At 45.6% G+C, this 15,691-nt stretch overlaps 1 protein-coding gene and 1 long non-coding RNA gene across 4 annotated transcripts; one reads left to right on the plus strand and one right to left on the minus strand.

Annotated features, from left to right (window-relative positions):
• Window positions 1-612: 612 nt before the first annotated feature.
• On the minus strand, window positions 613-15,154 carry TMC8 (transmembrane channel like 8). Of its 3 annotated transcripts, XM_081899706.1 has the most exons (17): window positions 14,842-15,154; window positions 14,334-14,429; window positions 12,618-12,778; window positions 11,636-11,784; window positions 10,590-10,742; window positions 10,382-10,461; window positions 9,773-9,912; window positions 8,362-8,509; window positions 6,976-7,146; window positions 6,516-6,664; window positions 5,311-5,434; window positions 4,546-4,643; window positions 3,446-3,629; window positions 2,223-2,353; window positions 1,984-2,139; window positions 975-1,053; window positions 613-824 (listed from the first exon to the last, which is right to left on the minus strand). In XM_081899706.1, exons 3-17 carry the CDS (start codon window positions 12,764-12,766, stop codon window positions 762-764), a joined length of 1,974 nt encoding a protein of 657 aa, XP_081755832.1. In that variant the 5' UTR covers window positions 12,767-12,778; window positions 14,334-14,429; window positions 14,842-15,154; the 3' UTR covers window positions 613-761. The 3 variants fall into 3 exon arrangements, with proteins under 3 accessions (XP_081755832.1, XP_081755831.1, XP_081755833.1); XM_081899705.1 differs by lacking the exon at window positions 14,334-14,429 and having other exon boundaries at window positions 14,842-15,153; XM_081899707.1 differs by lacking the exons at window positions 14,334-14,429; window positions 14,842-15,154 and adding an exon at window positions 14,693-14,743.
• LOC309363615 lies at window positions 12,777-14,619 on the plus strand. Its single transcript, XR_014165476.1, has 2 exons — window positions 12,777-12,887; window positions 14,500-14,619. It is a non-coding gene; the product is annotated as an uncharacterized lncRNA (long non-coding RNA).
• Window positions 15,155-15,691: the final 537 nt, after the last annotated feature.

Genomic DNA, 15,691 nt, shown 5'->3' on the forward strand with positions numbered 1-15,691 from the left:
GCCGATCAGAAGGTCGGCGGTTCAAATCCCCGCAATGGGGTGAGCTCCCGTTGCTCGGTTCCAGCTCCTGCCAACCTAGCAGTTCGAAAGCACGTCATGTACAAGTAGATAAATAGGTACCACTCCGGCAGGAAGGTAAACAGCATTTCCGTGCACTGCTCTGGTTCACCAGAAGTGGCTTAGTCATGCTGGCCACATGACCCGGAAGCTGCCTGTGGACAAATGCCGTCTCCCTCAGCCAGTAAAGCAAGATGAGCACTGCAACCCCAGAGTCGTCTGCGACTGGACCTAATGGTCAGGGGAACCTTTACCTTTACCTTGGCATGATAAGGCTGTATATATTCTTGAAATACACCTTGTTCTTTACCCAAAACATTTTCAGGCCTGCAGGAACTTGTTCTAACATGAAGTTGGCCAAATAAGGTACAGCAACTCACAGGGAAGATATGATATTAGGTACCAAATGTACATCCCAGGGACCTGTATGCACAGTGAAAAAGTAGGTATTGTACCTATCTAAAAGATAAAGGGTATGATAGGGTAGTTCTATGAGCCAACTTGTGTTCACAGGAAAATGAGGTCTTCCAGCATATAATGTTCAAATCACACTCGGGGGGCTTCTCTTCCTTCTTTAATCCAGGTATGCTTTGACCATTCTGTGGTCTTTGCTTTCCTCAGGAGGAAGACCATTTTTTCCTGCCTGTTGCCCTGCCACCAGAAGTTTTCGTCCTTTGGGAGGCCTTTCCCCCTCACAACCCAACTCACAGTTCTTTCACCAGCCGCTGAGCCAGCTTCCTCACTAAACACCATTTCTCCTTGACACACTGGACAGAGGAACAAAAGGAGAAACAGGTTACATAACCTAACATTACATGAGCCAGAGAACAGATCATCACACAGTCACAGGTTACCAGAGGTGCATGATTATTGCACGCCATCTGGCATCCTTCTGTAACATTGCAGGACCACTTTACCTGCATACGTTGCCTCTTGAGCCTTTCGATGATGTGTCTGTTTGCTTGCACCTGAGAAACGTACACTGTAAGGATGAGGCTATGGAAGAAAAAGAGAGGCCATCACACCAATAGTTTGTGGAATATTGGTTCCCACTTACACACCAGGCCAGACAGGGAAACGGGATGCCACCTGCAAAAGGCTGGGTGAGTTCAAAACCATCTGCTGGGTTAAATTTAATCAAGGTTAAACTGAGAAATAACAATCTGTTTTAGAGCATTTGTAGTTGGGTCACTCACCAGGAGCCTCTTTTCCCTGCTAGTAACATCAAGGCATCAAAGTGATGATCAGGTGTGCTAGCAAATGTCTGATGCTGATGCTATTAAAAAATTCCATCCTTGACTCTTATACTGGTCTCCCATACAAGGGATTGACCAGCTCCACACCTGCTTAGTTCAGCTGCAGCATCTGCTTCCGGACCACTCAATGGATACACAGCTACACTATCATGTATAGTTACACAGAGGCCTGCCAGGACTCTGACATTTCCTAAAATTTTGGTACAGTAATTTTTTCAAATGTGACTCTTCATTTGCCAGAACTATGGGACTTTCATTAACTAAAAAAAAAAAGGGGGGGGAGCTACACTCCTTTTTCATTAGTGGCAAAGTTTCCATTGAAATTACACACTGTGATCACAATCCAACACTGAGGTGTGCTTGAGCCACCTTCCTTTTGGGGTGAAGCAGTAGAAGATAAGAAGTAGTGTTTATAGAGGACAGGTCTCTTGCTCAAGGTCTCTTGCTCAAGTGGCCCTGAGTGGTAAGGCAGATGGTCAGATTTTGCTTGAAAGGAGCCATGGAGGCTGTTCTGTGGCTGGTAAGGCCAAAGACGGTAACACACCACTTTTCTAACAGGGTCCAGGCCAAGAAACAAGGAGGTTGCTTGCCTTGCAAATAATTCAACAACATATCACCATCCCTCCCTCCTTTGGTATCCCTCCATCCATGTCCCTCCCAAAGTACCCACCTGAGTACCATCAGAAGTAAGAAACAAAAGACATTGGATGTCGCATAGCTCAAGGCACGTTGTGTTGACATGGGCAAACGGGACAAAGCCTTAGGTACGGCCTCCCATGGAGTTGAATGATTAGTAAAGAGCCCACAAGCTTGGGATGGAGAGACCCTGGGAGGAAAAAAGAATGACTGTCAGAATATAGGCTTCATCAACCCCGTACTCTTAAGATGCTCAACCACCTCTCAGCTCACCTACTGATGACATAGCCCAGAGGGATGTAGGCCTGGAAAAGGCCTAAGAGTAGCATGATCTGGAAGAGGAATTTAGAACGGGATGCTCGAAACAGCTGAGTTGAAGGCTGGCAGTTCTGGAACAAGGTGTACTGTGGGTGAGGAAAAGAGACAGAGTGAGCATGCCTCCTGAACCCTCACACATTCCCAGAGATATAAAACCCATGAGGCTTTGCAGAAGGATGACTGCCTTGGGGTGGGGAGAGAGAGAGAGAGAGAGTGAAGGGCCTTCATTAGGAAGCAGTTGCTTTTATACCATACTTCCTGGGATTCAGACAGCAACTTCAGTCCCCCATCCTTGACCCCAAAGGTGAACAGCTCAATACCGCTTTCAAATATATTGCTAAAGCCTTCACATCAGAGCTGCAAACATATATTGAAACACCCCCTGAAGAATCATGGGAACTGCAGTTTACCCCTCACACAACTATAATTCCCAGCACCCCTAAGAAATGGGTATTGATTGCCCATGATTACTTTTTTGTGGGGGTGCTTTAAATTATGACTTATATGCAGTCCAGTTGTTCACAGTACCTAGGGCCAGGTTGCACCCAACCTGCTACAGCCAGGTTCAATGGCTTCAAATGCATACATGCTAGCAACAGCTGTGGGCAGGATGAGGTCAGTAACCACCAAAGTGAAGGTCTGAGTCTGGGTGGGACTGCCTCCAAGAGAGGTGAGTTCAGAGAAGCAAGTTCCTTACCCTCTACCTCTGGTCTTCCTGTGTGGGTTGCTTGCTACTACCAGCAATTTTTCTGGTTTGAGAGTTTGTAACTCCCGGAATCCTCTACAGTCTCTTAGCCAGGATCAGGGCCATTTTCCCTGGCACAGTACAAGCCAAGAGGATGAGGGGCTCAAAATAGGGCCAGATCCACAACCCACGTCATGATGGGCATGATGGGTACTCTTTGTGTGTACTCTCAAACACCCACACATACACACATGTATACACAACCTTTACCTTTTTCAATAATGTGCAGTGAATTTTTTCATAGGGGAACAGTTAGGGCGAGAGACACCAGCTTGCAAGGGCGATTGGGGGCGGGGTTGATGTCACACCCATGAACATCATGCCTCCTTACCTAAGCTGGGCAAAAGCTTCCCAGGCTTTGGGAATGAGGTGCCAGGGGAACATTAAGGGGACTAGCCTAGTCCCCCTAGTCCAATGACCGCATGCCACTGACCTTTTTTATATAGAATGTGAAGAAGACGAAGACACAGGCAAGCAAAGGCAGAAGTGGGCAGAAGAAAATCCCGATCCATGTGACTGTTTGAGCTGCTACAATATCCAGTACATTGTGAGGCACCAGGAACTCTTCTTTGCCAAGCCACTGAGCCAGTCCACAGGAGGAATGCTTAGCAATCAGTCTGAGAGAGAGGGAGAGAAAGAGAATTAATTCAGAGGCCGCGGGCATAACCTCTTCCAATAACTGCAGCTGGGTACCATGCCACTGAATTATGCCTCTTTTGCATAGGGAGCACATATGCTTATTCTCCCTTACTAAAAGCACCCTGCAGTCAACAACGATACAATGGGCAAATCCACACATTTAAAGCATATGACTTCGCCCAAAGAAGTCAAGCTTCCCCCTCACAGAGCTACCATTTCCAGCATCCTTAACAAAGTACAGTTCCCAGGATTCTTTGGGGGAGGTCATGTGTGTTAAATATGCTTTGAATGCAGAGCATGCATCTGCCCAATGACAGCTACCCTGCAACTGGACCACCTGGCATCACTACTGGGAGGCAGGAAGATGAGATAAAAATACCTGTAGATCAGGGGTAGTCAATGTGGTGCCTTTTGGGTATGTGTGTTTTTTGGCTCCAGTTCCTACCACCTCCAGCCAATCTAGCCGGTGGTCAGCGACAATGAGAGTTATGGTCTAACAATGTTGGCTATCCCCGCCATACATAATACTTTCCCAAGGAAGGAATGGTCTGCCCATTTGTGGAAAGAAAAGGCTGAATGAGGGCTTAACCACACTTAAATTCCCTCCTTGCTTTCCAGGGACTGTCCGCACTTTAAAGCTCTGCATCCAAGCACCCTTTTTTTGTTTTGTTCAAGCTTTCCCAGCAAAACCCACTCTTTAAAGCTCAATTGGAGCACACGACAATCCATGGAAAACCCGAATAGCCATTTGCTCTGATACAGCTTTAAAGATTTCACAGGGAAGCTCTGGAACAAAAAAGGTGTGCTCAGACACAGAGCTTTAGAGTGCAGACCTGTGCCTGGAAAGAGGGGGCGAGTAGGGGCACTAGTATTAGTTATGATCTCTTGCCTCACCTCCGGGGCAGGCTGATAAGGAAAGCAGATCCCAATGTGGTCAAGAAACTGAAGAGGGTCATCTTGTACATCTCTTGTCCAATGTGGGTTTCCCAGCACTGCATGCACAATCAGGAAAGAGATAATGTCTTATGGTGAGTATATGGAAGGAAAAAAGAAAGAGAAGGGAAAAAAGGAATCCTAGACATGTCAGGCACATTATTATAAGCATAGTATATTGTAAGTATATGGTGTTAAATGCAAAAAAGAAAAAGAAAAAGCTAAGTTCACATTAAGCATGCACAATATAACATTATATAGGGAATAGAATATATGGAGAATTGTATAAGTTGCAAATTTCTAACACATTAATAACCCCAAATCTGGGGGGTTTTAATTGCTAATGATCAACCAGGCTTTCCTCATTGCTGGAATTGGGATCAAACAAGGTGTGTGTTGATGGGGGTGGGGTGGGGAGTGGGAATCTACAAAATAAGGTGGAAATGATACATTGACACGCAGACAAAAGAAGTACCAGGAAAAGGAATACTCAAAGATGTCTAGACAGCCGAAGAGCCATTCTAGAAATTGAAAACCAAGTTACGCAGCTGGGTGCTTAAAGGTGAAGTATACTTTCGTCACTGCACCAAGTCAAGGCTAACTAGCTCTTTGCCTTACAGGCTAACGATACCTTGCTTTAGAAAACTTAATACCCGAGCACATTATGTCTGGGCCACATTTGCTCTAAATAGGAAAAGTTCAGCTGAAATATCCCATCCATGTCACCTGATAGAGTTTGTTGTAACCGCACTGGTGGCACTGAGGAGCACTGCCGCTCCTTATGCATAGCACTCTGCGTCCCAAGAAGAACATGAACATTCCCAGGCTGGACAGTTTCAGGATTACACACCTGCAAGAGACCACAAGAGAGATTGGGCCTGCACCTTACACTTGGTTTCCACCCCGCTAATCCTGCCATATAAGCCAGTGTTTGAGATTACCACCTGACCATGAATGGATCCAAATATCCATTTTACCACACATTTCCCCACACATCTGTCCCTAAAGTGGGGTGTTGTTTGGTTCTGATCATAGCTGTCAACTTTTCCCTTTTCTTGTGAGGAATCCTATTCAGAATAAGGGAATTTCCCTTTTAAAAAGGGAAACGTTGACAGCTATGGTCCTGATGCACTTTGCACTTCAAAACTTCTGAAAGATCTGGATCTTTTTAACATTCCACAATATATTTTTAGAACAGCTGCTGCATTGCATATCTTAAATCTGTATATATTTGGTTGTTCTTTGGGTTATGGCATTATAATTGCAATTATTATGGGTGGCATTCAACTAAGTTTTACTCAGAGTATATCTATTTAAATAAATGAGCCATTTATTTTGAAGGGTTTATTGTGAGCACAGTTTAGTCGACCACTATCCTATTGGTTTAGGAAGACAAAGGAATGGGGAATTTTGACAGCAAAAGAACTAAGGTATATTAGAAATGCATTGATGATGTTCATAAACACATACATTACATGACAGAATTTCCCCTAAAAATATAATAATCTTTTTTGAACTGCACTCCTCAAGTTTTCTTTGTGTTTACTATTTGTCAATGGGAATCAATAAAATACACATTTTAAATATATATATTGTTGCTGTCGGCATCCGCCTGTCTCAGGAAGTATTGATTTTACTGCGTTCCCGTTTGCCCGCTTGAATCATTGTGCCATTGGAAGGGGTATCAATCCCTTCTTGATTGTTCTGCTTCTTCCCTCATACTTTCACTGCCATATTTACAATAAAGGATATTGGGCTTGATGACCGACTGAAGCAACTAGTGCTTCCCAACTTAGAAAGAGAGAATAGCGAAACTAAAACAAAGCATTAAAAACTCTACTTGCAGCTCAAAGTAATTTAAGGCCTGCAAACTCCTTATACCACAGGAAATATATCTGCCCCAGGTTACTCACCAAGATGAAAACACCTACCTGACTAGGGTGAGGTTGACTTCAGTATTAGGAGAGTAGCCTTCCAACTGGGTCAAGACATGAAAAAGTAAAGGCAGGATGACATTCACAATGGAGATGACCACTGGTGGCAGGTACTGGCTCAGTACATCAAGGCTGGCAGCATTTTTCTGGGAGTACAGAGATGGATTTATTATGGGGAGGCACATTTGTGCCTAGAATCAAAACACAGAGGAATATTTCCTGACCACTCAGTACCAAAACACGGTGCAAAAAGTCAGGACCACCAAACTTACTGAATTTTCAGAGCAGTACCTTCTGCTTACTGCGTGTCAGGCTTAATCCCTCACCCTAGCCTAGCCCAGATTCCTGGTCCAGCTGTAGCAGCTGTTCTCCAAGAGCACACAGCTGAGTTCTGGATTGAGGTACAGCCACCCACAGCCCCACTCTGACCCTGGCAAGGGATGAAGGGTTGGCCTACTTGACTGTGCCCCTGGGAAAACTCAGTGGCTGCGTAGATACAGTAGAAAGCAGCCCCTGTCAGCAGCAAGATGACACCATTGATCAGCAGGCGTAGCAGGTAGAGCTTAGCAAGCTGCTTCCGTGTGCGCTGTTGGTTCTGCAGATGCCGGATCTGCTCCGCTAGGTCTATCTGTGAAAAGAAACCGAGTTGGTCACTTGCTATTTGTGCAGCTGAGCATGCAGAGGAGAGGTTTGCTTCCAGTGTTTCAGCATGCAAAGGAGAGGGAAGACCCAGCCAATCTAGTAGGCATGCACGGCCCAGGAGAGCCATAACACCTTGAGCACAGAAGGGACATAATAATCTGAGGCTAGAAAGAATGACTGAAACATAGCAAAGCAATCCCTTGTTGCCTTGGGAAATGTCCTTTGAGGTGGGAACAGGAATTAAAGGGTATGATTCCTGTTTCCCTTTGCTTGTTGCCCCTACTATTAAATAGTGGGTGGACATATCAGACGACACAGAGATGACTCCAAGTAGTTCTTTATAAGTAAGCTGGAACTGAACTGAACAGCTCAGCCGGCCTGCTTTTATAGGCAGCCAGCGGTCAACATTGTAACAACAACAGCTCAGGGTTTCCCGCCTAAATTAACTGACGTGGACCTGAGTGAAAACTATATACAGTGGTACCTCGGGTTAAGTACTTAATTCATTCCGGAGGTCTGTTCTTAACCTGAAACTGTTCTTAACCTGAAGCACCACTTTAGCTAATGGGGCCTCCTGCTGCTGCCGCGCCGCCGGAGCACGATTTCTGTTCTCAACCTGAAGCAAATTTCTTAACCCGAGGTGCTATTTCTGGGTTAGCGGAGACTGTAACCTGAAGCGTCTGTAACCCGAGGTACCACTGTACTGTACCCAATACCCCTGGTGGCCAGGGTGAGAACTTCAATACATAACACCTACAATGCTTGTTCTCTTTGATTTCACCCAAGACAGGTATTGTTAATTGTTGCTGCCTGACTTGCAAGTGAAATAAGCAAGGAAGTGACACAGGGCCTGAAGAAAAGAAAATAATGGCGCCTGTATCAAATTCTGCAGCTCCACTTGTGCAATAGACTTTTATGCATGGAACAGAACTTCCTCTTCCTCTCCCCTCAAAATCAGCTCCAGAGGGTTGGGAGACCTCCCAGAGCAGATTGGGGGGGGGGGTACACAGTGGGAGGACAAGAAAAGGAAGCCTCATTATGCAAGCAGAACACCGCTTGTGCAACATTGGATTCAACCCTGGTTTGTTTGCTTTTTCAATGGATGTGTGTACATACTTGAAAGGATGATGTAGTGAAAGCGGTGGGACTTTTGAGGACATTAGCAAATTATCATGAAACCCTATAGGCAATTTTCATGTACCTTTAGGTGATTGTAAATATTCCTCTGTTTGAGGGTGGCTGCCTCTGGGCTTTGGATGCAGAAATCCCACTCTGTGAAGATTCGGGCACTGACACATGGTTTGAATTCCCACCGCAGCATCTGCCACCGGGCCATGCTGGCTACAATCCTGAATATTGGAATAGGAGTGAAGATTGTCACAGACAAGCAAGGTTTTTCACCTAGCAAATTAATTCCTTTGCCCCAAGCAGTATATAGAACTCAGTGTGTTGCATAAGAAGTTCCACTGGGTCCAGCCCAAGATATGTGAATCAACATGGGAGTAACACCCAGTTTCTAGAAAGAAGGAGTTTGCAAGTCTGCACAGGGATATATGGTATGATGTGAAAGTGTGCAAAACAGTTGCAGGGGGTGATGAAGGCAGAAAAGATGCAACAGTTTAGGAATATTAGCTTGGTCCACTGGAGGAGGATTACCTAGTGATGCTTCAGAATAGGAATGTTTTCTGGCAACAGTAGGAAAATTTGATGGGAATGAGTTAGGGATGCAGAGTCTCAAGAAGACTGAGCTGATGTACTATGGCAGGATCTCAACACACAGAATGTTGTTGTAACATGAATAAATGCTAGACTTATTGGAGAAAAGGTAGGGAGTGAAGAAGGAAGAAGAATAGATTTTTGCCCAATTGGGCACGGGGATATGCTCCCAACAGAAAGTGTATAATTTCCATTCCCAGGGAATTTGAACATGCCAGGAATAGGTTAGAGCAGAAGTTGGGGGACTTGCAACCCTCCAGATGTTGCTGAATTACAGCTTCCAATGGGGCCAATGGGAGCTGAAGTTCAGTAACACTTGGAGGACCACAGGCTCCCCATCTTTGGGTTAGAGAAATCTTATTCTGACTGTATGTGAGATATGGGAGTATATAACCTACTGAATTCGATTCTGAATGAAATCAGCCCTGAGTGTTCACTGGAAGGACAGATCGTGAAGCTGAGGCTCCAATACTTTGGCCACCTCATGAGAAGAGAAGACTCCCTGGAAAAGACCCTGATGTTGGGAAAGATGGAGGGCACAAGGAGAAGGGGATGACAGAGGACAAGATGGTTGGACAGTGTTCTCGAAGCTACCAGCATGATTCTGACCAAACTGCGGGAGGCAGTGGAAGACAGGAGTGCCTGGCGTGCTCTGGTCCAGGGGGTCACGAAGAGTGGGACATGACTAAACAACTAAACAACAACAACCTACTGAATTACTACAAGGAAAGAGTCAGCATTTTAAGTGGGTCAACATAAGCCATGGTGTATGTAAATCCCATTCATGAATCCACTCCCTTGCCCTGCAATTCCTTGCTTCTCTCCTGCTCCCTTTTCCAAACCCCTGCTGTCAAGCCTAGAAAGGCCTGGGTCTCAGCCATCATCAGGGCCCTTACCGCCGGAAGATCCAAATGAGGCAGGCAAAGAAGTATCCCAGGATGCTAAGCAGGTATGCTAAGTGTACATTGTAGTGGTTCTTGCTATTCTGTGTCACATGATAAGCACCATAAAACAGGTACGAATACTCCAGAGAGCCCTAAGGATGGAACATAAGAGGAAATTACAAGCCAGCCTTATGCTTGCAGATTAACCCAACTCATAACAGAGGAGCATGGGACCTGTGGGTCCTTCAGATGTTTGCAGGACTCCACCACCACTCACCTCTAACCACTGATTGACCATGCTGGCTGGGCCTCTTGGAGTCACTGCCCAACAACAGTGGAGGGCCACTGCTTCCTGTCCACTGCCATAATAATTTTCTAAGGACCCTCTAAGTCTGAATCATAGAATGCAGTGAGTACAAAGTTTGGATAAGAACCATCACCCATTAATCCAACATTGTCCTTCCTGTTCAACTCCAAACTATATTTGTCTTCCCAACTGCTTCATTTTTGTCCATTCTTCTTCGCTCCATCTATAACCACTTGCTTAGGCAGCATTTGCCCCTCCATCAGCCTCTCCTCTCCAGCACAGTAAATTCCAGTCTCTATTTCCAGCAGACTCACCTCCCCGGTGAAGATATCTTGGAATCGTTGCCAGGCAGATCGATAACTGACATTACTGCTGTAATTCATGCATTCAGGATCTGGAGGGAAAGACTGGGTAGCTTTATAGCACTAGACACTCTGACACTTAGATGTCAGTATAGGATCTAATCCAGATGGGATGTTGGGGAAAGCACAAATGCTCTTGGAAGTACCAGCAGAGACTCACCTGCACTCAGACCTGTAGGAAATATTGTCGTATTTTGAGAAATGATAACAGGCAACAGTATGAAGCCTGTGGCCAGCAGCACAGCCAGGAAGTTGATGAAGAGCAGGAACCTCAGGAAGGTAAAGTAGGACTGGATGCCAGGACCAAAGTTCCCTGTACAGTATGTTGAAGAGGATAGCAAAAGTGGGAAACACAGGAAGGCAAGCAGACAGGCATCAGAGGGGATGGGGAGGATGAAAGTGACACACAGGATAAATTCTGTCCCAGATCCACAGCCCTTTCTTCATTCACATGTAGTATTGCTAACTGTGGCTGGTTCCTATCTGGTCTGACAGGGGATTCTGCCTGCTGTATCTACTTCAGTGCCAGTCAAGCAGAGGTTATCTTGCATTTTGAAACTGTTCACACATATCAAAGAGGATAATAACCAAAGTGGGTAGTTTCTTTAGGAGAAAGAACTGCAAACTGCCTCCCCTTCCTAATGTACACAACAAATCCACAACTCCGTGGTTACCCTCCGCTAGAGGAAAGCAAAATTTATTTGTGTTCTCCACAAACCATGTGGTCAACCAGCCTGCAGAGGTCTCCCTTGCCTCACACCAGTTAGAGATAGGTTATCAGTAGTTCAGTTGTTGTATTTAGTATATATAACCAGCAGCCCCTGCCATTTATAAAACCAAGTCCCTTCTCAACACAGTGAGAACTTTATATTTTCTTCAAGTGCAGCTGCTGATCTGACGTCCTGCAAGGGGTGGACCCTGGGTTTGAAATACCAGGGGTGCCCTGGGCAATGCCAAAATTTGGCAGCCCCAGCCTCTTGCACTCCATTCTAAAGCATAATTGCAGTGTCCCCTGTGTTGCCCCCGAGGTTCTGCACCCAGTGTGACAGCACCAGTTGTGCTCGCCTAAATCTGCCTCTGATCCCACCCATTTTCCCTTTAGAAGTAGCCCCACCTTGTTTGCTGCCACTGGACCAAACTGACACCCCAGTGACATTCCTTGGGTAGACAAACTTTTAAAGGTGAAAAACCATTTCCTAGTGTTACCTCCAATCTCATCCAGGGGAGGCTTCCAGAGTTGGAAGATCCTGAGAAGGTTCCAGATTCCTTCCTGAAACTGATTCTGGGCCCTGGATTGTCTCTGTCTCCAGACCACCCAGTAGGACACATTTCTCCCTGTGGATGCTCTCAGCTGCCTGTGCAAGGGAGAATGGGTTGAGTTTAGAATGGGCCTTCTGAATCAGTGAGGCTTTGGGAGATGAGGTTAAGAGAGGACCACACGTCCCACCCCATCTTCCGGTTGAATATCTGCACTTACCTGCCTCATGCTGGGACAAAGCCTCCCTTTTGATACTCTTCTATTTTTAGTCAGCAGGTTCCTCTGCCCTGCCAAGCCCCACTAATCCTTTATTTTATTACCTGTATTTCTTTTATGCTTCTGTGCCATATCAGAACCTGCTACAGTGGGATGGGGGAGCTTTTTCAGTTCAGGGGGGCTACATTCATGCATGCACAATCTTCTGGTAGGCTGGTAGGCGGGGCCAAGGGCAACTGTGAGTGGAACAATGACTGCGACTCGTCCCTTTGTACAGTTGGCCAACAAAAATCCACAGGTTTTTACCACTTGGTTGGGTTAAAGCAATCTATCTAAAGTAGAAACAGACCAGCTCTCTTGTGGGAAGGAAGGGAAGGGGGAACAAAAATTGTGTGCTTTTTCTTGCCAAGTACTGCGTGGTTTTAGCAACCAGCCTGCACAATTACAATCAATTACAGTGGTACCTCGGGTTAAGTACTTAATTTGTTCCATTCTTAACCTGAAACTGTTCTTAACCTGAAACACCACTTTAGCTAATGGGACCTCCTGCTGCTGCTGCGCCACCGGAGCACGATTTCTGTTCTCATCCTGAAGCAAAGTTCTTAACCTGAGGTACTATTTGTGGGTTAGAGGAGTCTGTAACCTGAAGCGTATGTAACCTGAGGTACCACTGTTCATACTAAAGATGTTTTCCCATGTGACCTTGCTCCAGACCTGAGGAGGCGCTTCTCCTTCATGGAGCAGGGCAAGTCCCTGAGCAGCAACTCCTGGCTACCCAGCTCCTCCAAGGAGTCTTCTGTGCTGGAATCAGAGAGAGCATCGTGCTGGGCAAGTCTGTGCCTCAGGACCGGGGTGACATCCATTGCTTGAGATCCCTGAAACAACAAGTGTGCACGTGTTAAGGTGTGAGGACCTGGGCACAGAATAAACCAGATGTGGGAAGCCTTTTTCAGCCTGAGGTCAGAACCCTCTGGAGGACGGAAGGTGAGCAGGGCCAGAGGCAAAAGTAGATGTGACTCTTGGGCTATGTAAAAATCAGTGGCTTATAAAGCAGTGAGGTCGTTTCCCCCTTGCTGCATTTTAAGTCACATTTGCACACCAGAGAGGGAGCGGGCATGTCTTCACCCACAGAACATTACTTTATTTGTTTCCCTTGTGACCACAGCTACCACCACCCCAAACTCCTATTCATGAAGCTGTCATCTGTGCATGCGCAGTGGATGTCTTAAATGCACTCACCTCAGCTTAACTGTGAAGTGAATGTGGTTTACGTTTTCTCTCTTTCTTTTTTGCCAAATTATTTTATTGATTTTCCATAATTTTTAAACAAATTATAACCAAATAAATACAATTTTTTGAGAATGTGGCTTACGTTTTCAAATCAGATAGAAGCTGGTTTGAGAGGACATGCATCCAACAGCAATATTTCTCAAGAAACTACAGTAGGTATAGGCAAACTTGGCCCTCCAGATGTTTTGGGACTACAACTCCCATCATCCCTAGCTAACAGGACCAGTGGTCAAGGATGATGGGAATTGTAGTCTCAAAACATCTGGAGGGCTGAGTTTGCCTATGCCTGAACTTCAGGATAGATGTTGATTGTGGCCAACATTTGTACATGGATGGCTTCAAACACCAGCAGTGGAAGCGCACTGGTGCCAGAGTAAATAGTAATGTGTACACAGCTTTGCCTTTATATAGTAGGCTGCATTCCAGCCACACAAAACTCAAAGGCTTCTACATACAGATGCACATCTCTCTATCCAGGCAAACAAACAATATTTTCTCTATTCAAGGCCACTTTCCAAGCCACGCAAAAACCCTAGGGGGTGCAGAGCAGGGTTGGTGAAGAATATGGCCTAGGAAGAATATCAGGGGCCATAAAGAGAGGCCTGGAAGGCTGAATTTAGCTCCCAGGTCTGAAGTAAAAAATTATCCCTCAACCTGAATACCTGATACCTCCATTATAATTTGAATGTATCTGTTAGCTGCAGACCACAAAAAATTACCACACAACACTCCTAATGTACCATGACTGCCTTTTAGGCCGCAACCACAGCCTAAATTCTAATTTGTTCCACTTCATGTTTGACTGGAAATTGGGAAGATAGCTAAAGTAAATTAGGATTTCAACATCTGCCAGTAAAATGATAAAATGACTGTTTCACATTTAAAGGTGCACATTGTGGTGAAGCGTTTAAATAGACAACAACCACAGAATCTTGAACAGCCTCCTAAAAACATATCACAGCCCATTTTTTTAAAAAAGATGGGGCAAATTTTAGTATGGCAGGGTACGACATGCTAAGATAATATTGTTTTTAAGAGATATTGATGCCTCTTTCCTAGAGTGCAACTCTAGAAAGGAAGCATCAATAGGCCTTCAGTTTACTGTTATCCTAATCCTGTGTTGTGATAAACAATGCGCACCAGTTAGAGCCAATTTGCAGCTATTGGGTGCAGTTCTGTTCACGTTCCAGTTTACACAGACAGTCCTCAGGTCAGCTGTCTGCTGAGTCACCACCACTAAGAGGAAATGGAAGAGAGAGAAAACAGTATCACTGGTACTTAATTTTACTTTCTGTTTTTCCCCTAGGTGGCTGTTCCCTCTCACAGGATTTTCACACATCTACGTGGGTCAGTTGGGCACAGAAGAACAACTGTTCACCCCTATCTGTGCTATTCCTGCTGAAATAAAGGCTACATGTTCACTTTGTACTCTTGCATGTATACACACCATACACAAGCACAAGGCTTCCCCCCTCAAAATCCTGGGAACTATAGTTCACCCTTCATAGAGCTGCAATTCTCAGCACCACTTGACAAGCTGTAGTTTCCACCATACCATTCCCAGGATGCTTTGGGGCACGTCATGTGCTTTAAATGTGATTTAAATGTATGGTGTTGCATGCGGCCTCTGAAAAAGGAAGCAACTCACCCCTTGTCCTTTTAGCTTCTTATCACGTATCACTACTACAGCACCACACCAAATCCAGTCAACCTGAAGTACAGTTCTGGCGATACAGCTCTCCTGTGCATTAGAGAACCAAACAGAAGTACAGCGTCTTCATCCTAGCTGTGGGTTTTTGCTCGCTTATCTGTGGAGATGCTAGTGGCAAGCCCATGTGACAGGAAGACGCAATTTCCTGTATCGCACCAAGTCATCGTGTTGGGTTCATACGTTGCACTTGGTAGATTACACTTGTCGGAAATGGTAGATATGAATACATTTTTGCATTTCTTTTTCTAGTTCTTTTAAACTGCCAGGCCAATGCTATGTTAAAGGTAAAGGGACCCCTGACCATTAGCTCCAGTCGTGACCGACTCTGGGGCTGCGGCGCTCATCTCGCTTTATTGGCCAAGGGAGCCAGTGTACAGCTTCCGGGTCATATGGCCAGCATGACTAAGCCGCTTCTGGCGAACCAGAGCAGCGCACGGAAACGCCGTTTACCTTCCCGCCGGAGCGGTACCTATTTATCTACTTGCACTTTGACTTGCTTTCGAACTGCTAGGTTGGCAGGAGCAGGGACCGAGCAACGGGAGCTCAACCCGTCACGGGGATTCGAACCGCCGACCTTCTGATCGGCAAGTCTTAGGCTCTGTGGTTTAACCCACAGCACCACCCTTGTCTCAATGCTATGTTAGAACTGCTTAATTTTCCATTACAGTATTTTAAAAGCTTATTTGAAGTATAATTCCACTTTCTTCCCCCTTTCTACCATTCCCCATCCCCTCAAGTTTCCCTGGGAATCAGCATTTTGTTTACATTAGGGATAGGGAACCTGGGG

The sequence above is a fragment of the Podarcis melisellensis genome, assembly GCF_964234715.1.
Source record: "Podarcis melisellensis genome assembly, chromosome: 2".
NCBI classification, from domain to species: Eukaryota; Metazoa; Chordata; class Lepidosauria; order Squamata; family Lacertidae; genus Podarcis; species Podarcis melisellensis.